This window comes from Zootoca vivipara, chromosome 11 (assembly GCF_963506605.1).
Source record: "Zootoca vivipara chromosome 11, rZooViv1.1, whole genome shotgun sequence".
Taxonomy (NCBI): domain Eukaryota; kingdom Metazoa; phylum Chordata; class Lepidosauria; order Squamata; family Lacertidae; genus Zootoca; species Zootoca vivipara.
In genome coordinates this window covers 48950211-48973029 of record NC_083286.1, presented here as the reverse complement: position 1 = coordinate 48973029, position 22819 = coordinate 48950211, and the positions used below count along the sequence as shown (strand labels likewise).

General features: G+C 46.7%; 1 protein-coding gene across 1 annotated transcript in view; it reads right to left on the bottom strand.

Moving 5' to 3' along the window:
- CCBE1 (collagen and calcium binding EGF domains 1) overlaps positions 1-22819 on the bottom strand; it is a 139080-nt gene that overhangs the window by 22798 nt on the left and 93463 nt on the right. Inside the window, exon 3 of the mRNA XM_035100415.2 lies at positions 2697-2749. Coding sequence (XP_034956306.1) covers positions 2697-2749 — 53 coding nt within the window. The remainder of the gene's footprint in view (positions 1-2696; positions 2750-22819) is intronic.

The window sequence follows — 22819 nt, the reverse complement described above, 5'->3', positions numbered from 1 at the left end:
CCATCACTCTGTGAACTGCAGCACTGAATGTTTATTTTGCTTCACGCATCCAGAATCGACTTCGAGGCTTACAGTTCCAAGCTGACTGCAATTGTGCTGACTGTATGATGCAACGGAGCTCCACCGCAGCTCAGGCTTCTCATTGCTAAATTGTTTACCTTAAGCACAACAACTTCTATCCCACCTATTTTTCAGAAGAAACTCAAGGCGATTTTTTTTAATAACAAAAAACCGGCAACAGTTATAAAATACAGAACAATTCAGATTTTACATCGTAAATCAAAATATTAGCATAAAACCCAAGGCCACAGTAACAACGGCAAAACAGCTCTCAGAATTGAAACTTCAGAATGTTAGAACAAAAGGAAATATTAAGCCTAAGGCCCCTTTAAGCAATGAACAGCCATGTCTCCACCAGCCGTCAAAAGCAGTACGGTGATGGGGCCTAAAGTGTTGCACACAGCAGGTGCCACTGCAGAAAAGGCCCTGTCCCTGGACACCACCAAGTGTGCCTTGTGGTGTTACGGGTTCTGAAGAAGGAGTTTGGAGACAATCAGAGCATGCAAGGAGGGACATACAAAAGAAGGCGGTCCTTGAGATACACAGGTCCCAAGCCGTTAAGGGTTCTAAAGGTTAACACCAGCACCATGAATTGAAGCTGGACGCAATGCGCAGCCACGATGGACTCAAAGTGCCTCTCAGTTGTCAGAATGCTCCTATCCCATTTGGAGCTCGATTTTGCAGAGCAAACAATTCCAAGTGTTTTCTCAGCATTGAGCCAAGATAGGTGAGTCACCGGTCGAGTTTTCTCACCTGCTAAGATTTTTATTCATAGTTTGGTTTTGCCCCAGTGCAAGATCAGCTCTGCGTCTCTGCTGCCAAGATTTCCAAGACTCCGAGCTGCTAAAGCAGCACATCTGCCAATAATAAATCAACCTGATAAAACCAAGGTGAATCCCTTTTGTTGACTGCAAGAGGCAAAAGAGTGTGTTGAGCTGAGCACATGCATCAGTCTTGGCAGCATAATGTTCATAATGGTACAAGATCAGCCCTTGATTGCCAAAGCAGAGCGCACACAGCCCATAAAACACTACTGTTCCAAATAACACACGGTAAGTGTAAAACTTTAATAAATGATAAACCGTCGGCTGGGCTCATCTATGCAGTATTTTAAAAGGCGTTGCAAAATTAACACTCCCATTCCTTTTAAAACCACATACTTGATTGTTTTAAAGCCCTGTCTTCTAAGGGCCTCCAAGGGTTGGGCCCAGGAAAGAGGTGAAGCACAGAGTCAGAGAAGAGGAGAAGATGGCATTTAGGTGGCACATTATGCCTGCTGGAGGGGCTTGTGTCTGCTAGAGCCAATTGTTGTGATGCGCAAAAATGTTAGGGTAAAACCCAGATACAAATCCATGCTTAGCCATCTTGGGCCAGTCACTAATTTGCCTCCCAGGGATGTTGTGAGAATAAAACAGGGAGGTGAGATCCTTGGAGAGGATGGGCAGGATAATATACAATAAATAATAGAAAATAGGGTGTTTTAAAAAGCCAAGTTCTTTCCCGTCGAAGCAGTGCAGCTGCAAGGTACTGAACAATGGAGAGCAGAGACTGATCTGAGGCATGAGTAGGAAGCAGGTAGGTACTCAGGCACGGCCATTGGGGGTAGGAGGGCACCGCCTCGGGCAGCAGAAGCCCCCAAAATGACGTCCTGCTTGCCTCGCCACCTCCACCCCTGGCAGAGAAGCGGTGCTGGCATTGGTGGCAATTTCGGGTAAGATCTTGTGCAGCATGCAACATCTCTCCCAAAATCAGAGAGGTCTGAACTGAAATTGGCTGTGATACTGGCAGGGAGGGCAGCACAGGCAATGGCAGGGCAGGGCGGCACTTCCTGTTGCACCTCAAGTAGCGAAAGGGGAAGCGCTGCCCCCTCAGCCTCAGAGCAAAGAAAGGTGTGAAACAATCTTCTACTGGTTGGCCTACAGATTGCCGTTCTTCAGAGTGGACCCTGAGACTGCTGCCTTCCTTCCGCAAAGGCCTTTTATGCATCAGAATAATTGTCCAAGCTATCTAATGCCTGCAGTGCCACAATTTATATCTTCGTCAATGACCTGCTCCTTATTGCTCCCAAATAAACGTTTCAGGAGCATAAATGCTACCTGCCTACCATCCATCCCCAGAAGAGATGGTTGAAGTAAGAAACCGAAATGGTAAATTCAGGTTGGTTTATTCACATGACTTTGAAGGCCTATAATGTGGAGACTGTTATGAAGCAAAAGGAGACATCGTCAAGCTCAGATACGTCTAGTGAATGTCTAAAATTATGGAGTTGTAATGGTGACTGGGACACAGCTGCCACTGGATGTTTTCCATAGAAGAGGTAGTCAATGTGGTTGCCTTCGGATATTGTTGAACCCCAGCTCCCATCAGCCCCAGTCAACATGGTCAGTGGTGAGGGATGATGGGAGCTGTAGTTCCATCAAAGCCTGGAGGACACTTCATTGGTTATGCCTGGTCTATACTCACTAACCACCCAACCCAATGTATGTATACTTGGTAGTCGCATTGAGTTCGGTGAGACTTACTCCCAGGTAAGCATGTAGAGAAACAAATATTTGAGCCCATATTTATTATAGTACAGGAAGACAGAACCACTGTAGTGATAAGTGTTGGAAAGTAAGAATAATTTAATAACGTACCTTCAGGGATGCATTGTCCAAGAACAAACTTATAACCCTTACAGCACTTTTTCCTAAAAAGACAAAAACAGACAAACTATCTATTAGATGGAATTGTAGTAAATTAATATCCCAGTCCTATCCATGTTTATTTGAACATAAGTTCTACTGAATTCAATGACCTTTTCCCCAGGCAAGTATGCATAGCTTATGGCATTACCTGTATTACTTTCAGAAAGGCCAGTAAAGCAAGCAACAGCTTCAGCTAAAGCTACTTCATTATTGTAATGTTGTGTTTTGTGTTGTGTTGTACTGTACATTGCATTTTATTAAAAAATTTATTCCCATTCCTCTGCTTCAAGGCCTGAGGCAGCTTACAACAATATTATGTAAACTGTCTATATATATATATATATATTCCAACCATCTCGTCCTCTGTCATCCCCTTCTCCTTGCACCCTCAATCTTTCCCAACACCAGGGTCTTTTCCAGGGATAAATCCTGTTAATCCCCCCCCCCCCCAACAAAAAAAGCATAACCCTCGGAACAAAATACAAATGGGAGACATGAATGCAAAGGCAGGTCTGAAACTACCGCAGTAAAGTGGGAAAATGAGATGGTAGAATTCTGAAGCCATAAAATGGACTGTACTAGATCGACCGCAGGAGCAAATGAATGCTCCCTGGAAGGGAGGGGGGACTCCCATTCAAAACAACAACAACAACATCAGTGTGCCATAGGGAGAAATTATAGACCAGCCTGCTCACTGTTTATGCTATGTTTTCGCTAGTGCCAAATGTACTGCTCTGTTTTCCTTTGGACCCCATCAGGGAGGCTGAGAGGGGGGCATTGTTGCCCAGGACCTCCATCCACACTGCCCAGGCTTGAGCCCTGGGGAGGTCACTTTGGTGCTGCTAAGCAGCAGTTGGACTTCACCCCCAGAGGCACACTCCATTGTCTCTTGAGACAGACGGATGCCAACCAAAAATGTTTTGCAACTAAGATCCTTCTCCAGCTACTATTTGTACAGTCATTGCTAGTTCCAGGTTTGAGGGAGCCATGGGCCAGGTGTCCTCTTGTCTGTCAATGGGTCCTGGCAGGCTTACCATGCGGTGGGCAGCAGCAGTACTAGATGGCTGGGTTCTGCCACTATTTTAATTTCCCACAATGCCCCAGCTTGTTCACCCCTTTGTGGAAGTGGGAAACTAAAATGGTGGCCTCCAGGGGTACACGCCCTACGACCCAGCACTGCTTGGAGTTGTATGTCAGAAATGAATAGGGAGCCCAAGGCAGCTGTCAGTTGTGAGACCTAAGGCCATGGTATCAGACGAAGCATGCAGGCTGCTGAAGCCAACCTTGTGTACATGCATCTTTAGAAACAAGGTGCCCTAAACCTGTGCTCCACAGGAACGCCTAACTTGATAAAGGATGTTTGAAAGCAGACTGATGGGGAAACAAAAGTTCAGCTACTGAGACTTGCAAAAGTTAATGTTGTCGTAACGACGTTCATAATTTAAAGAGAGCAGAAAACAAGAGTTGACATTAATAACATATTTCAGTCTGCAGAGGGCTAGCATAACATGTGGTCCTGCTTATCTGGAAAGAGGTTCCTCTAGGTATGAGCAAGATTCAGAATTATCCTATGCTGCTTTTGTAGGGGAAGGGCCAAAGGTCAGCAGGAGGGCACATGATTAGCCAGCCAGTTCCCCATTCCATTTCCAACAGATACTTATCATTCTGTGGCCTATGAGCATGTTCAGTCTTCTAATGGCTGTTTTTTGTGGGGGGAGGGGCAGCAGACACCCTGGTGCCTAATCCCAGCAGTATTAAAATCTTGAATTTCCCCATTGATTTTTGTGGGAAGCTCTCACTTCTAGCTCTTGGGGACATTTTAAAATAACATCACAGCATGAACCATGAAATGACCTATCCATACAATGAGATGGTTCTGTCTACCTGTTTTATACCTAGGGTTGCCAGACTCAATAGAGGACAGGACTTCTGTGCCTTTAATTGCCCTGCTCTCTTTCGAGTCTGGAAACCTTAAATAGAAACCAGCAGACCCTTTGTTTAATTTCCAAGCAAAGGGTCTGCTGGTTTCTCTTTAAGGTTTCCAGACTCGAAAGAGAGCAGGGCAATTAAAGGCACAGAAGTCCTGTCCTCTATTGAGTCTGGCAACCCTATACAAACCCACATCTCTCTCTGCCCCTCTTCCTTTTCTGTTGACTCCTATTTCTCCTCCCCCCCAGTTTTCTGTTTCCCACCTCTTGACAGTTACCGGTAGTCAGTATTCCATGGGCATGGAACACACTCGCTTCTCATTAGAATGTTTCTGTGATCAACCCCTCCCCAGTTTTTTTTTTATTTCTGAAAAATCTGAAGTTGCCCCAAGTCTGCTGATTACCTCCCACATATTTGCAACTGTTGTCATTTTGGCTGCATGAGCAACAAATGGGGGCAGAACTGACTATCCCAAAAGATGTTTATGATTTTTTAAAATATATATGCGTGTGTGTGTTCATTTTTGAGAATGGGGAATAATAATAGGATGTACAAATCAATCAAAGAAAAAAAAACATAATTGAAAATGTGACTGTGTGAAGCACAGAGATTTGAAGAAAGCAAAGTTAGAGCTTTCTCTGTGGGTGGTTACTTGAGTTTACAGGAGCTTTAAATAATAGGCAGCACAATCCTATGCAGGTCTGCTCAGAAGTAAGGCCCATTGAGTTCAATGGAGCATAATCCCAGATAAATTGGTAAACCTTAGAATGCAATGCTAGCCACACCTACTTTGGATTAAGCCCCATCAAGATCACTTTTGTGTGAACATGCATAGTATTTCACTGTTAATGCTTTATATTTCATAGCTAGCAGTTCTCTCATGGTGGCCCTTTAATGGATGCCTTAGTGGGTATAAATCTTGCTTTCCTATTCAAGAGGAGACTCTAAATGCAGTGGAAACCTTCATCTTGTATATGTAAACCAAAAGTAACCTTTTCAGTCCAGCTTCTTCTTAAATTACACTTTTAAGCGAATGACCTAGCTTCCCCCCCCCTTTCAAAGTGTGGTTTCCAGAACATCTTGCAGATGTGGTTAGCGAAATCAGATGTCAAACTAAGGACTGCAAGTTTACCTTCTGCCCCTTAAACCGCAAGTCTTAAGACAGAGAGCTATAAAATTATGCATGGTGTTGAGAAAGGGGGTAGAGTGTTCCCCCCGCCCCAAACTCATAATACTAGAACTTGGAGCCATCTAGCAAAACTCATTGGCAGATGATTCAGGACAAGCCAAAAGAGAATCATTCTTCAGACAACAAGATAGCTAATTTATGGGATTTTTCTGCTACGTGATGCGATGGCCACTAGCTTATAAAAAATTAAAATGGGATTAGAAAAATTCATAGAAGACAGACCTAAGACAGATAGGTCTCTCAATAAACCTCCAAATACCCCAGGGCTGAGGTGAGATGGCTATTGCCTTTATGTCCTGCATGTGGACTTCCCAGAGGGCCTGGCTGGCCACCCTCAATGCTGGACTTGGAAGGACCATTGGTCTGATCCAGCAGGGTGTATGACTCCCAACCTGAGCAGCAGCTTTGACTCTGACCTAGATAGTGGTGGACGTACATTTTGGGGGCCCTGAAGCTGGAACTGCTATGGGGATCCCTTCAGAACCAGCAACAAGGTCTTGGTAACTACTATTATCTTCTTCAATGGAGTTGTTCCATGACAGATCATCACACCTTTACAACATCTGTGCTACTGACTTTGGGATTGATGAAATATATAGAACAAAAAAGTAATCAATCTGAGTCGTGCGACTCAAATTTGGTCTACTAGACCCATTTTTTAAAAAAGCAACGTGGACTAAAATCAGTCAGTCGGTCAGTTTGGTTTATTGTGGTTTATTTAGCAAGCAGCCATTGCACACATAAAATAATAACAGCAACAGGAATACTGCTACCAATAATGGTTAACATTTCTACTCCCCAACCCCTAGTGGACAAATCATTTCCTGTTCCCTCCTCAAGTTTTGTTACATGAATCTGTAAAGCCTTCACAAGAAATGTAGATGTTCTAAAGGATATAGATCTTTCCAACATCGGTCAGCAAAATACAGGTCTTTGCAAGAGATGACCTTCCCTTCTGTGATCTTAGCAATGGGTGGATTTAAAGTCACTTCTGGGGCCCCTTCCTAGATTAGGGGCCCTGAAGCTTAAGCTCCATTAGTTTTATAGTAGACTTAGATGAAAAAGGGCTAAGCAGAGCAGAATAATCCGCAGGGAAAGAGGTGGAATAAGCAATGGTCCCTGGTGCTAAGCCTGAGGCAAAACATATCCAGCCCTCGATTCAGGTAGGGAGCTGTGTTGGTCTGACACAGTCTGTCTGTCTGTCTGTCTGTCTGTCTGTCTGTCTGTCTGTCTGTCTGTCTGTCTGTCTCTCTCTCTCTCTCTCTCTCTCTCTCTCTCTATATATATATATATATATATATATTGTCCAGTAGCACCTTAGAGACCAACTAAGTTTGTTCTTGGTATCATGCACACTTCTTTAGATACAGTACATGCACATGAAAGCTTATATCAAGAACAAACTTAGTCGGTCTCTAAGGTGCTACTGGACTATATATATACAGTGAAACCACGGTTTATGAACACCTCGGTTTACGAATTTTCGGTTTATGAACGCCGCGGACCCATCTGGAACGGATTAATTCACTTTCCATTACTTTCAATGGGAAAGTCCACTTCAGTTTATGAACAGACTTCCGGATCCAATTACACCCATGCTTCGGGTTAAGTACGCTTCAGGTTGAGTACTCGACGGACCCGTCTGGAACGGATTAATCCACTTTCCATTACTTTCAATGGGAAAGTTCGCTTCAGTTTATGAACGCTTCAGTTTAAGTACTCCGCGGACCGTCTGGAACGGATTAATCCACTTTCCATTACTTTCAATGGGAAAGTTCGCTTCAGTTTATGAACGCTTCAGTTTATGAACAGACTTCCGGATCCATTTACACCCATGCTTCGGGTTAAGTACGCTTCAGGTTGAATACCCGACGAACCCATCTGGAACGGATTAATCCACTTTCCATTACTTTCAATGGGAAAGTTCATTTCAGTTTATGAACGCTTCAGTTTAAGTACTCCGCGGACCGTCTGGAACGGATTAATCCACTTTCCATTACTTTCAATGGGAAAGTTCGCTTCAGTTTATGAACGCTTCAGTTTATGAACAGACTTCCGGAACCAATTACACCCATGCTTCGGGTTAAGTACGCTTCAGGTTGAGTACTCGACGGACCCATCTGGAACGGATTAATCCACTTTCCATTACTTTCAATGGGAAAGTTCGCTTCAGTTTATGAACGCTTCAGTTTATGAACAGACTTCCGGAACCAATTGTGTTCATAAACCGAGGTACCACTATATATATATATATATATATATATATATATATATATATATATCCAGCCCTGCACAGGAAGCCCCAGAGGCAACCACCACTGAGCACCTAAAGAGGCAACTGCTTCTTCATCTGGAGACCCCATGCCCCCCATTGCTGGATTACTGGTCCAGGCAATGAGCCAGGCAAGAGTGAAATGAGTGGAAATAGAGCACTAGGCTTCAAGCCAGAAGACTGGCCCTTTAAGCTCTCAAATGGAGATGAAAAGACCTGATTTCAGCTTGGTCGAAGCAAGTTGTCCATTTGGAGTTCACTCAGAGGTTCTGCAACTCCAGCCTGAATTGCCCCATCAGCTTCTATTCGAGGTCTGAGTAGATGACTTGGGTTCCTCATGCGTAACATCTCAGTTCACCAAAATGGCTTTTTAGAAATGTAACTTTCCCTGCTGAGCATTAAGGATCTGTTCATATAACCATTTTGGGTTGATTAGCAGAAAAAAGTCAGTGACGCAGGTGAACCTGCAAAAGTGTCCAAAGGTCTACAAACCTTGGCTGTAAGAGCTGACCCTTTCAAATTAGCAACAGACCATCAAAACTATGTAAAAAGCAAAACTCTGGCCTATACGGTTTCAAAGATTAAGCTGAGTACAAATTCTTCTTAATGAATTTAGGATGTCTGGTGCTGTGGGGGATTGGAGGAGGTTTTGCCTTGTTTTGCAAACACTGGTCTTCATTAAACCTTCTTGTAAAATGCTGCTGTGAAGTTTTATCTTCAAGAAAAACAAAGGAAGGAGGAAGACCTTTCAAGGGTGCACCAAGAAGACTGTTTGCTTCCTCCATCCCGCCCACGGTAACATGTAGCAGGATCTCTCTGAGGCATTTTTCATTAGATTAGTATCTCACAAGTTATCCAGGATCCAAGCTAAACTAGGGTACTGTTATATGTGAACATCAGAAAGGCTCAGGCAATCAGAAATATATGTATCTCCCAGGATGTTGTTTGGGACTTGTGGAAGTCAGTTGGTAGTTCACCACGCTTCGACTAGTGTGATGTCTCAGCAGAGTATGTGGAGCCCCAGCAGACAAAACTGAGTTTTGCTGTGGGTGGCACTGTGGTCTAAACCACCGAGCCTCTTGGGCTTGCCAATCAGAAGGTCGGCGGTTTGAATCCCCGCAACGGAGTGAGCTCCCGTTGCTCTGCTCCAGCTCCTGCCAACCTAGCAGTTTGAAAGCATGCCAGTGCAAGTAGATAAATAGGTACCGCTGCGGCGGGAAGGTAAATGGCGTTTCCGTGCGCTCTAGTTTCCGTCACGGTGTTCCGTTGTGCCAGAAGCGGTTTAGTTATGCTGGCCACATGACCCAGAAAGCTGTCTGTGGACAAACGCTGGCTCCCTTGGCTTCAAAGTGAGATGAGAGCCGCATGTCCGTAGTCGCCTTTGACTGGATGGACTTAATCGTCCAGGGGTCCTTTACCTTTTCCTTAGCTGCACCACAGACATGATAATTTTACACCATGGAAAAGAAACCTCCAGGGAAGAGAGAGTGCAAAACCAAAGAGCTAGTGAAGTAGTGTCGGCTTTCTGTTCCTTCCAAGTGCCCATTTTTTGAACCTTTGAGGACTTTCTTGCCATTTCTAAATGCACCAGGCACTACATCGTGCCTTGAATGTGTAAGAAGCTTGGATAGGTAATGTTTCCAGTACACAGAAAACAGTGTGGCTGCCTTGAAATTAATCTGACATATGTGAAATTCTAAAATGCAAGGCCTGAAGTGACCCTTGGCACTCTGCACGCCAGTTATGTTTCCCAGAAGCAATTTATCAAAATGGTTGACACCGAAGTGGATGATTAGCAGAGTTATTTTCCTGTCAAAACCTATTGTCAGGCAAGAAGAAAAAGGCTGACAGGCATTTTCTGAGCAAATTACACAACTATATTTTCATAACGGTTAGCAAACAGGCTGTCATTGATCTGACAAAACATCAAACACAATGCCTGTTTTGTGGCTCTGAGCAACTGTGCGTTTTAAGTACCTCAAAACTTCTTCATAAAGCTACAGTTTTTAGGTGTATTCCTAAGATGATGTTATAAATTGGTGGACAGGCAAGGCCCCAAACCTCTAGATTCAGTAAAAGGTTAGAATTTGAGCAAAATCACAAATTCATGAGTTTAGCAGGGGCTGGAAATAACACCAGCTGGCTTCCTCATGAGACCAGCTTGGTGATGGCTCACTTATGGGGTGGGTCGTTGAAGACACAAGAGACCTGCTTTGTTTGACAATGGTGAGGCAGTGTGCCATGATAAAAGGAAAAGCTGGTTGCTTTGCAATAGGCTTGGGAAACAAGAGGTTGTGATGCTGTAAGTGGAAGGGGCAGTTGCTGTTTTTCTGCAAGTGGTTCTGGCAAGAAGAAAGTGGGGAGGTGGCCATGCAGTTCAGAAGAAGCCAGTGGGGTGTTTTGTTTTGCTTTGTTTTTAAGGGGGGGGGAGTGCCGGTACTCACAATGAAGTTGTTGTTACAGTAAGTGCCAAAGCACAGAGACACAGGCAGCATGGCTGGTCCCTCCGCTTGTAAACCCAAGTCTACTGCTCCTAAGAGGACCCTCTTGAGGTGTAACTGCTCTGAACTCTCTCCGTAGTGGATTCGGGTGTATATATGCGTAAATTAAACCATATATCTTAAAGACGCTGCAGTCTCTGCTATGCCTAACTTCCAATGGAAACACAAACCCTGGGTGAGTGCCTGGAACCCCCTGGAATCTTGTCACTGCTCGGCACAGACTGTGGGTGGTGTGTAACATTATTTTAAATATGCACCCCGGAAATGTAAAATGTGAAAGTGATAGGTGCCATACCTGCCAAGTTGCTGTCAGAGAAATAAGGGACCGGGCGGAAATAGCAGACCGGAAGTAGCGCTGCCGCCATTTTGGAACTGGGCGGAGCATGCTCAGAAGTGACTTTTGATGCTGCTTTGCCCAGTTCCAAAATGGCCGTCGCGCCAGAAGTCGCACTGCAGCCATTTTGGAACTGGGCAGAGCAGCATCAAAAGTCGCTTCTGAGCATGCTCCGTCCAGTTCCAAAATGGCCGCCGCGCCAGAATAAACCGGGGAAAAACAAAAAAATCCGTTTTTTCAGCTAGGAACAGCTGGAAAAACGGGGATTTCCCGGGGAAAACGGGAGACTTGGCAGCTATGATAGGTGCATGTCTGGAAACACATATATTGCATAGGTCAGGGGTGTCTTTCCCATTGGGCTGGGTGGCGCAATGCGCCACGGCGCCCGCCCAGCAGGGGCGCATCGAAGGGCGTATTGAGGAGGCACACAGAGCTGCCCGCACGTCCGCCTTGCCCGCTTCACTCCTTTCCCGGCGGCGGTGGCAGAGCTGCCTCCGTTGAGGGGCGGGACCCCCGTCCGTGGTGGCGCCCACCTCACTCTCCAGTTAGCGCCACAGGCTCTGCCAGTAGCGGGCCTGCATCGCCGGCCCGTGCAGGGACACGAATGCTTTGTAGTCGTCGGCGCAGTCGCCCTCCATGCTGCTGCTGCGGCATCTCCGTCTCCTCCTCCTCCAGGTGGCGGCTGTGGCGCTTTGCCGGGCGGGCGCAGCCCTTCCTTCAGCGAGGCCAGCTGGGCGGGCACACGGCTCTTAAAGGGCCCTGACGGCGGCAGCTTCCTTGGGCTGCGCACGAGCGAAGTACGCGGGTGAAAGCGAAAGTGCAGCAACGGCAGCTGCAGCACCCGCTCTGGGCGCACTTCTTCCACGGGTGGGGGTTCGCCCCTGGTCCCCCCCCCCCAGGCGGGCTTGAAAGGCAGTGAGCCACGCAGCAGGCAGGCGAGTGGGTTGGGGCTGCTGGGTGGGCCCCTAAGGAATCCTCTGACCGCAGAGGCACAGATGGTGAGGGGGACCCCTGTGGGGGTGGGGGGCGCCTGAGAGATTCCTGCATCATGGCGCCACATAAGCTTAAGACGACCCTGGCATAGGTACACTTTTAAGGTAGTCCAGAACAGTCCCTAGTGGCCACTGGGATGTGAACCAACAAGTGAAAACATGCCTTGGGCATTTTGTTTGGATACCAGATTGCATCCAAAACACTCTTCTTGTATGGTTAAGCCAAAATGTTGGAAGTGGAGAGAAGGCATTTGTAAATATAGCTAGTATTCCTTTTTCAGTGATTTTTTTTCCGGTTGGGTGTCGATAGCACAAATCTGATTGACTGAAGGCATTATGACACCATCACATTTGCAATGTGAACCCTGATTGGGTGGCTCAAGGAAGAACCTTAAAAAGAAGCAGATGAGGCTGTGAATAGCACAAAAATGCCAAGACGGGAATTTTAGGCCACTCCTGAAAGCATATCTTTTGCCCCCCAAATTATGTTTAACTCTGCTTCTTATTTAGTCATTTATGGGTCCACCCCTTGGGTACCTTAAAGAGTATAAATATATTTGGTCATATGGATTCTGAGATCTGGATGTAATACTTTTGATCTTGTATAATTTTAGGTACAGCACATTGAATTCAGAATAACCTCATAATTATTCAGTGAACTGCAGGTCACCAAAATGCTTATTTGTCTGAACTCCACGCACAAAAATCCCACTGAGACATTTGCCTCCTTGCCAAAATCCTGTATGAACAAATAGGGACCACCTGTGTTTGCAAGCATGTCAAGTAACCAGTAGCTAGTGGGAGTTCAGCAATAATTCATACACATATTTTTTTGAAAAAACATTGCTGCTATTTGGTATGGCCTAATTGAATGTTGAGCCATATTTTACTGGCTGTTTCTTGGGAGATATGTATAAAAGTTCTGAAATAAATGTCTGCTGTCAATCTACAGTCAACGGGCTGCATCCAAGTGTTCCTCCATTCATGGAAGGCACTTTGATCCAGTGGAGGATTCCTTGAATGAAAGCAAGAGGTAGGTGACTTTTGCTTTTTCACCCATTTCCACTGCATCCCCGAAATTTACTCTGGAAAGAAGGTTGGAGCATGTGCCAAGACAGCAACAGAGACTGCAGGAGAAAGGGGAAATTTCTGAAAATCTCTTCTGTCCTCCTTCCATTCACAAAAGCCTCTGATGGATGGAAAAACCTTCCATGGATGGAAGGGCAGCATTAGAAAGAACCCAGTGTGTTACGTTTCCACTATCATTTCCCACAGTGGTCTTCTGTTATATAGCCAGAGCTGAAACTGAAATCCTTGGAGGTTCACAATGCAGGGGGACAATGCAAATGTTCTTTCCACCACCTTCCAATTTTCAATTAGTCTCCATGCCAGTTTTCTTTCCAAGCTCGTAAATCGACTGCCTGGCTGATGGCACATTGTCAGCTATTTGTCTAAACAAAGGTGAGCCAAAATCCAATGCTAATTACTGCACATCTGTCCAGACTCTCATGGAATTCTTAAACTTCCATGACTCTTCATTTGCGACTCCAGTTTCACAGAAAAAAATGCATGCTAGATAGAAAGCCATAAATTCCATTTCACTAATGAAGAAAGTGCCAAAGGAGGAATTTGGAGCTCGTTAGTTGACTGGGGCTCTGTTGCTAGGTCAACCGAGTTAAACAGCAACAAGTCACTGGTGGGTTGTTAGATTTATTAAATCTACTCCACTCCAGTTCAACGCAGAATCTTTCATCAGCAAGATCACAAACGTGCTGCACAAGCAACAACTAATAAACTGCCTTTCAAATACTAATAAAAATCCAATTACACAACACACAGACACACACGAACATCTATTGCATAGCTGTCAAGTTCTCCCCCTTTTTAAGGGAAATTCCCTTACGCTGAATAGGCTTCCTCGCAAGAAAAGGGAAAACTTGACAGCTACACAGGCACACAGGAGAGAAGAGCGAGCCTGAGGAATGTATAAATGTACCAGGCAGGGTTGAAGCCTGGCAGTATCCCAAATAGATTCTAAACTTTTGAACAAAGCCAAACAGCATTATATAAATTATTGGGAAATTATTTAGTGTTTGCAATATTGAAACATAGCATCACCCATGTACAAGGACAGCAAGGAAAGGTCCCTACCCCACTGGGAGACAACAGAGTCGGGGGGAATGAAGAAAGAGATCAAAAGGATAATAGTATGTTATTATTTCAGCTACATATATTTAGGGTTAGAGGTTGAAGCATTTTAGCAGCATTTTAGAGGTTGAATCAACTGCTACCGTGTTTCTCACATTTTAAGTCATGTCTTATATTTATTTTTACTCCAAAAAAACCCGCCATGGCTTATTTTCAGGGGATGTCTTATTTTTTTTGTTAAGCTTTTTAATTTTTTAAGCTTTCAGAGTTTAGCTGGGTCGGGCTCGGTGCGGCGCGCGCTGCTGCCCTTGCCGGCTCCCGCTGGGTCGGGGCTCTCCCTCTCTGAGATAACTACGAGCCCTTCTCCTCCTCACCCCCCAGTCGTGACACGGCCGCCGCGCGGGCTTCCTTACCCGGGTTGCAGTGCAGCGGCGAGGGCGGCGTGGTGACGGGCGACGAGGGGGCCGGGGAAGGCTGAAGCAAAGGCGGCAGCGGAGGCAGCGGCGGGTCTTTGGGGCCGCCAGCGCCCGGCGAAGGTGCAGCGGAAGGCGGCAGCATGAGGTAGCGATGCGGAGGGGGTAGGCAGCGCACGCAGAACGAGTGGAGGCACGGCAGCAGCTTGGGCCGCCGGCTCTGGATGTTCTGGCCGCACACCCCGCAAGTGTCCAACAGGTTGAGCCGCGACTCTCCGTCGGCCCGGTCTGCGGGGCCTTGCCGGCTTTCAGCCTCGTTTTCCCCACCCATGGCGACAGGACTGGCCGCGGTGGGCCCTGCTCCTGCCATAGGCTCGTCCATTGTTCGGCGGCGGCGGCAATTTCAGGCGCGAAACGCCTCTCACCCAATGGCCGCTTCTGCTCTCACCCTCCCCCTGGCCTGCTCACAAGCGGAGCCCCGCCCCTTCACGACCGCTGGGAGCAAGCGATGTCGGTTGCTCGTCGGTGTGATTGGCAGGCTGTTCTGGGCTTGGTTGAATTCGGGGTGGGGGATTCATTCAAGAAAGAGCCGGCAAAGACAGCTGCGTGCGCTGTGCCGAGCCCCGACTCAGCGGGAGCCGGCAAGGACAGTAGTGCGCACCGCGCAGAGTCCCGACTGAGCGGGACCCGGGAGAAACAGCAGTGCTCGGCGAGGCGCACGCTGCAAAACCGCCATGCAGACCTGCTCCCACCACTGCTCCCACTCAGCATGTCTTATTTTTGAGGGATGCCTTATATTTTATTGCCTCCAGAAAATCGTGCCATGTCTTATTTTATAGGGACGTCTTAAAATGTGAGAAACACGGTAGTTCGGCATTAACATGCAGGAACTGTTGGGAGATTCATTCCCTGTGTGCAGTCATATGTTTGTTGTCTGTCATATGACTGTATGTGTTTTGTTCCCACGGGAATGGGAAGTGATGTAGACAGCAGGTTTGTCTTACTGTGTTCCTAAAGTGGAACTGTTGTTCTTTGATCCATTCTCTTTGCTGTCTGATGCTAGAGAGAGAGGGAGCCATGTTGCAGTGCTCCATTTGCTTATATGTAAATAAAGTAGATTAGCAAAATGCTGTGCTACTGAGTTCTGTTACGCAACTGCGCAACCTCTGCAGATCCGTGAAGTGTGCTGATGTCTTCTGGCATCAGTCGCTGTGATGTTCGGGCTGGAGAATGCTTAAGAAGCTCCCGAACGATCACCCAGGAGGGAGAGAACATGCCAGCCTGGCACGTGTCTCTGCCAAGGTTCTACTTGTGAGTAGGTTGCCTCCTGATAGGGCTTTGTGTGCACTCCATGCAGATCCCGAAGATATTTTTGAATAGCATGTACAGCATTTGCTGCCACTAGGCTAAAATCATCTGAGCCTTGACAAATGCTGCTAAAATTTGGGTTGCCAATGACTTAATATCACAATCAGATACCTATGGGAAACCCAGAAGCAGGACCTGTGCACAACAGCAGCTGATTTTCACAGGCGTACTACCTTTGACAAGTGGAGGTAGAACACAGCCTCTGTGATTAGCAGCCATTGAAAGCCCCACCTGCTATGACAGGCATCCCCAAACTGCGGCCCTCCAGATGTTTTGGCCTACAACTCCCATGATCCCTAGCTAACAGGACCAGTGGTCAGGGATGATGGGAATTGTAGTCCAAAACATCTGGAGGGCCGAGGTTTGGGGATGCCTGCTCTATGATCTTGCCTATTCCTCCTTGAAAGCTGTCCAATATAGTAGGTACTGAAAAGTTTCCCAAAATACTGTGCTTTTGAGTGCTTGGAAAATGTGACGTCCCACAATAAAAGCAAAACTTTGATGGAATACATGAAATAGGTACACAGCCAATCAAAGACAAATGTGAAATTATTTATTTTTTGCATGTGGATGCATCTCTAGGTTCTATTTTTTCTTTGCATGAATTTCAGAGGAATTCTTGAGAGTCCCATGGACTGCAAGAAGATCAAACCTATCCATTCTTAAGGAAATCAGCCCTGAGTGCTCCCTGGAAGGACAGATCGTGAAGCTGAGGCTCCAATACTTTGGCCACCTCATGAGAAGAGAAGACTCCTTGGAAAAGACCCTGATGTTGGGAAAGATTGAGGGCACAAGGAGAAGGGGACGACAGAGGACGAGATGGTTGGACAGTGTTCTTGAAGCTACGAACATGAGTTTGACCAAACTGCGGGAGGCAGTGCAAGACAGGAGTGCCTGGTGTGCTCTGGTCCATGGGGTCACGAAGAGTCGGACACGACTAAATGACTAAACAACAACAACAGAGGAATTCTCTTTTGCAACTGCTTCAACTCCAGGTGGCAATGGTGTAACCAAGATCCATGCTTGTCTGAAACAAACGTTCAAATGATCCTGAGCTAGTGTGGTTAGGAATGATCGTGGCATTTCCCTGCAACACGATGCTCTTTTTAAACCACAAGATGCCATTTAGAATCTACCTTCTCTCTCTCGAGACAGGCCAACAGACTCCCATGGACACTGTTTGCTTACTTACAGTCTGCTGAGGTTACGCTTCAGAACACAGACTGAAAAATGTAATAAAAAAGGGGGTCATACTTTGCTTAATGTCTCATTCAGTGACAGATGTCAGATTTATTATAGACTTTTGAACATTAACATCACTGGAGGGAGATGTTATTAAGATGGATCTGACAACTTTAGATATGCTAGTTATGACAATGAATTCAGAGTATAGTATCAAAAAAGGACAGACTAAAAACGCATTGCTTTTCAAAAATTGTTTTTATTATTCAGATTGTTGCTACTCACACCCATTTCTTCTGAAATGATTACAGTAGAATTTATGTCTGCGCTGATATATTTACTCCGATTCTGCCATCTATTGTTGCTAGATTCTGCCTCGGCTCAGTATACCTGAAGGAGCTTCTCCACCCCCATTGTTCAGCCCGGACACTGAGGTCCAGCGCCGGGGGCCTTCTCACTGAGAGAAGCGAAGTTACAGGGAACCAGGCAAAGGGCCTTCTCGGTAGTGGTGCCCACCCTGTGGAACGCCCTCCCATCAGATGTCAAAGAAATAAACAACTACCTGACATTTAGAAGACATCTGAAGGCAGCCCTGTTTAGGGAAGTTTTTAATGACTGGTGTTTTAATGTATTTTTAATCTTTTGTTGGAAGCCACCCAGAGTGGCTGGGGAAACCCAGCCAGATGGGAGGGGTAGAAATAAACTCGGCCCTCCAGATGTTTTAGCCTGCAACTCCCATCATCCCTAGCTAAGAGGACCAGTGGTCAGGGATGATGGGAATTGTAGTCCCAAAAAATCTGGAGGGCCGAGTTTGGGGTGCCTGTAATAAGTTGTTGTTGTTGTTGTTGTTGTTGTTGTTGTTGTTGTTGTTGTTGTTGCTGCTGCTGCTGCTGCTGCTGCTGCTACCCTGAGTCCAGGACATGCAGAGTCTGGAGCACAGCAAGGGTTGTGATGGCATGATGTCTCGACTGATGTGCTGGTGCAGTGCAATGTGGAGAATCAAGCTATGAGACTACATGATTTTGAATACCTAGCTAGAACATACCAAACCAATGAGGTCTGGGTTAGAATAGTTTTCTTTAAAAAAAAAATTAAAAAAGCAAAGAAACCAGAAACATTTGCTAACATCAACAGGAGTAATTTGGACTGACTTTTTAATGTGAGCCATTTAAGAGCTCCATAAAGGAAGTAAAGAAAACATTTCATGTGTGGCTACTAATATATAAGTGGAGAGATCCAGATGCTGTTCTCCCTTTATATGCCTGCTCCATTGTTTTAAGGAAGGGCATTATTAAAGCTGAACAATTCTGAAATTAAGTGCAGCGGTTTAATAAGCTGGTTGAGAGGAGCAGGGAGAAAGGAAGGGGGCAAGAACAAGCAAGAGTGGTTTGAGTGAGCAAACGTTTCTTCTCCAGCCAAGCAAATGCTTATTACCCATGGGGGATGATAGGAACATATGCTGCAGATAGAAATCGTATCCCCCCCCCATGAACAGCTCCCAATACTGATAACATCTTAAAAATGATATTTTAGGAAGATAATATTAATGGAGAATTATGGAGTGTTACTACACTGTAGTGACTGAGCCAAGGTTACATTTAGATGTGCTCAACCAGAGGTTGTTTGTTGATAGGGATCATGCTACACGTGTTGGAAAGACGCTAAAGAAGAAAAGATATTAATGGTTATCTTTTAAAAAGGAAAAGTATAATAATTGAATTAAAAACAAACTCTTTTGATAATGCGGTGAAAGTTCCAACACATGCCTGAGATACTTGGGTGCCTTAGGTAGAAAATACAAACTGCAGCCTTTCCGCCAATTTAACACAGGGCCCAATCCACCAGACGTTTTCTGGCACAAGGATCACTGGAATACATACAAAGTGTTCAAGATCCATAGAGACAAGAGAGGGGATGACCTGTAACTCCTTTCATTGCTATAAAAAGCTGTCTGTACTGGCTTTTGAATCCTGTACATGCAAGTTAAAAGCCTATCTACTGAACCGCCTTTGCCACTTCATTGTAACAAGTGTTTTGTATGCAGCCTTATCACGAGGTGGCTATTGTGGGATGTTTAAAGTCCAGACAGATCAACAATTCATGTTTTGCTAGATAGGAACATGACAGGAGTTGAAGCCCACAGAGCTTTCCTGTAAACTTGCTAGAAAGAACTCCGCAAGAGACCCTCCCACTGCGCCCAGACTCATTTCAAAACAAAGCCATTCTGTGCCTATTGCTACCCGCAGCACAAACAACTTGTTGTGTCCATATGGTTGCGTTTCCAGCAGTGCAGGTGAATCTGGCTGAAGACTGCGGTTGACTGGTGGAGGTTTTTATAACTTTGGTTAGGTATTTACCGTATCTTTCTGCGTATAAGACTAGGTTCCCCCCTAAAAATAATGTCAAAAATGGGGGGGGGGCGTCTTATACTCTGGGCCATCTTCCCCCATTTTCGTAAATCTGAGTCCCCCAAAATAGGAGGCGTCTTATACATGGGGGCGTCTTATAGATGGAAAAATACGGTACGTAGAATTGTAGAGTTGGAAGGGACCCCCGGGGTCCAACCCCCTTCAGTGCAATTATTGGAATAATAATTACATGCTAACAGGCTGTGGTGGGCTTGATTTTGTTTTTGTTTTGGATATGTTCCGCCACCATCATCAAGAGCAGGCACCCCCAAACTTCGGCCCTCCAGATGTTTTGGACTACAGTTCCCATCATCCCTGACCACTGGTCCTGTTAGCTAGGGATCATGGGAGTTGTAGGCCAAAACATCTGGAGGGCCACAGTTTGGGGAGTATCCAGTCTGTTGTTTATTGACCCTGTGGCTCCAGGACAAGGGAGTGGGAATGCATTAAAATAAAATAAATCCCAAGATTTGCTGTACTATTGGCATCTCTCGCTATAAAGGTTCCAGGTGTCAAGCAAGCAGGGCTCGGAGACCCATCACTTCCAGAAACCTTGGAAAGGTACAGCCAGGCTGAGCAGACTGTGTGGGGCCAAGTGGACTCATAGGATGATGTGACAAAAGGCCACTTTGTATGTGGCCTCTTTCGAAACAACTTAAAGCTTGCAATCGTGCAGTCACAGAGCAGGACGATGTCTAGTTCAAGAAAAAGCTTTTTAGGCTGTGTAGGGGTCACACTGCGCTAGACAAGAACTTCACCATGTCTTCCTTTAGTGGCTAAAATGTGCAATCTCACTCTCCGCACACAGCGTCTCAAAAGAAATGCTAATGTCATTGCAAGGCTGAGGAGTCAATCTAATGTACTATAAAAGCACTGGGTGCCTTTCTTCTGGCAGAGATGATTCAGCCAATTCCAAATACTCAGAAATCCTGAGTCAGTCCTCCTAAAAATATAACTAGACAACCACTTGGAAACAACAGGCTATTGTGTAATATATCAAGTATGTGTTAGATTCCTATAATTTGCTTCTCTGGCTTTGGGGCGGCCAAGAAAAGATTACACTGGGGCATTTTTGTTAAGCCTTATTTCACAACCAGGGACTCTTTTAAAGGAAATTAAATAGGGATAATAGTTCCTGAGTGGCTAGAGGCAAATAGCTAAGACCGAAAGGTATTTACATCAGAGTGGCCACAAAACCATTGAGAGAATCTTACGCCAGGTTTGCCATTTGCCAAAACTAAAATTTCAACACCTGCTGTATTTTTGGTATCCTGCTCAAATTGTTCCAGAAAGCTAGCTGTTTATGTAACTGCACCAGCTAAGAAGTCACTGGCATGTCAGCGCCCTATAAGGCTCAAACCAGTCACATGCTCTCAAAGACAGTCATCAGAAAAAAGTGCTTCTGAGATATGCAAAGAGTTTATTCCATTCCAGCAAGTATCACAGTTATTCAAGTTAAGACCACAACACATTTCTACTATTAGCCTCAAACATGAATATATTACAGTGGTACCTCGGTTTACGAACACCTCGGGTTACGAACTTTCGGTTTACGAACCATCGAAACCCGGAAGTAAGTAACCCGAGGTTTCCGAGGCCCATGAAGGCCTCCATGGACGCATCGGAGCGTCCGCGACTGGGACGCAGCCACGGAAGTGCTCCGATGCCTTCACGGAGGCAAACTGCACAGAAAGGAGCCTTTCCCCGATGCGAGTGCCCTGCGCTGCGGCCGCCTCTCAGTCAAGGCGGCTGAGTAAAGCGCGGGAACCCCGGGGGGGGTTTCTCTTTGGAAGCTCCTACCTCGCGCTTAGAAAAGGGCTTCCAGCAGCAGTAGCAGCAACAGCAGTGAGAGGTTTTGCGAGTCGTTTCGCTGCACGGCGGTGGCAGCGCTCGCAGCTCTCCTTCCCCCTCTCTCTGCGGTGCCGGCCGGGCGACCTTCCTCCTCCTCAGAGCAGACGCCACCACCAGACGCCAGGACTGGCTGGGGTGGCTCGCGGTGCGCCTGGCTCTGGTTGGAGCGGCGGCGGCAATGGCGGCTCTCTCAACCCCGAGCCTCTCCACTCCGCAGGGGCGCAATGGTGAAGGCCCAGCCTCACTTCTCTTGACCCCTCCGCGAGGCCGGGCCTTCACCGTCATGCTCCTGCGACGTGTCTCCACCTTCGGCGTCGCGCTCCTGTGGAGAGGCGTCGCAGGAGTGCGAAGGTCCGCTTCTCTTGAGCCCTCCGCGAGGCCGGCTCAAGAGAAGCGGGCCTTCGCTGTCACGTTCCTGCGACGCCTCTCCACAGGAGCCCTATGGCGAAGGTGGAGAGACGTCGCAGGAGCACGACGCGAAAGCCCGCTTCTCTTGAGCCAGCCTCGCGGACGGCTCAAGAGAAGCAGACCTTCGTGCTCCTGCGACGCCTCTCCACAGGAGCGCTACGGCGAAGGTGGAGAGACGTCGCAGGAGCGCGACGCGAAAGCCCAGTGGAGAGACGTCGCAGGAGCACGACGGCGAAGGCCCGGCCTCGCGGAGGGGTCAAGAGAAGCGAGGCCGGGCCCTCACCATTGCGCCCCTGCGGAGTGGAGAGGCTCGGGGTTGAGAGAGCCGCCATTGCCGCCGCCGCTCCAACCAGAGCCAGGCGCACCGCGAGCCACCCCGGCCAGTCTTGGCGTCGAGAAACCCCCCCCCCCGGTTTCCCGCGCTTTACTCAGCCGCCTTGACTGAGAGGCGGCCGCAGCGCAGGGCACTCGCGTCGGGGAAAGGCTCCTTTCTGTGCAGTTTGCCTCTGTGAAGGCATCGGAGTGCTTCCGTGGCTGCGTCCCAGTCACGGACCCTCCGATGCCTCCGTGGAGGCCTCCATAGGCCTCGGAAAGCTCTTGGTAGAAAGTAAAATTATTGTTAAATTGCTGCTTTAGGGGGTGTTTTTCATCGCCTGGAACGGATTAATCCACTTTCCATTATTTTCAATGGGAAAGTTTGCTTCGGTTTATGAACGCTTCGGTTTATGAACAGACTTCTGGAACCAATTGTGTTCATAAACCGAGGTACCACTGTACTAATTGTTTGCTCAAGCTGTTAACATGAACATGGTGCATATTAATTCATTTCAAACATTTCCAAGTCAGGCCATTGATTCATCTAGTGCAGCACTGTCACATTGACTGATGGTGGGTCTTTAGTGTCCCCATAATCTGCTACTAGATCTTTTGCACTGGAATGAGCCAGGACTGAACTGATGGCATTCTGCAAGCCAAACATGTACAGTGGTACCTTGGTTCTCAAACGCCTTGGTACTCAAACAACTTGGAACCCAAACACTGCAAACCTGGAAGTAAGTGTTCTGGTTTGCGAACTTT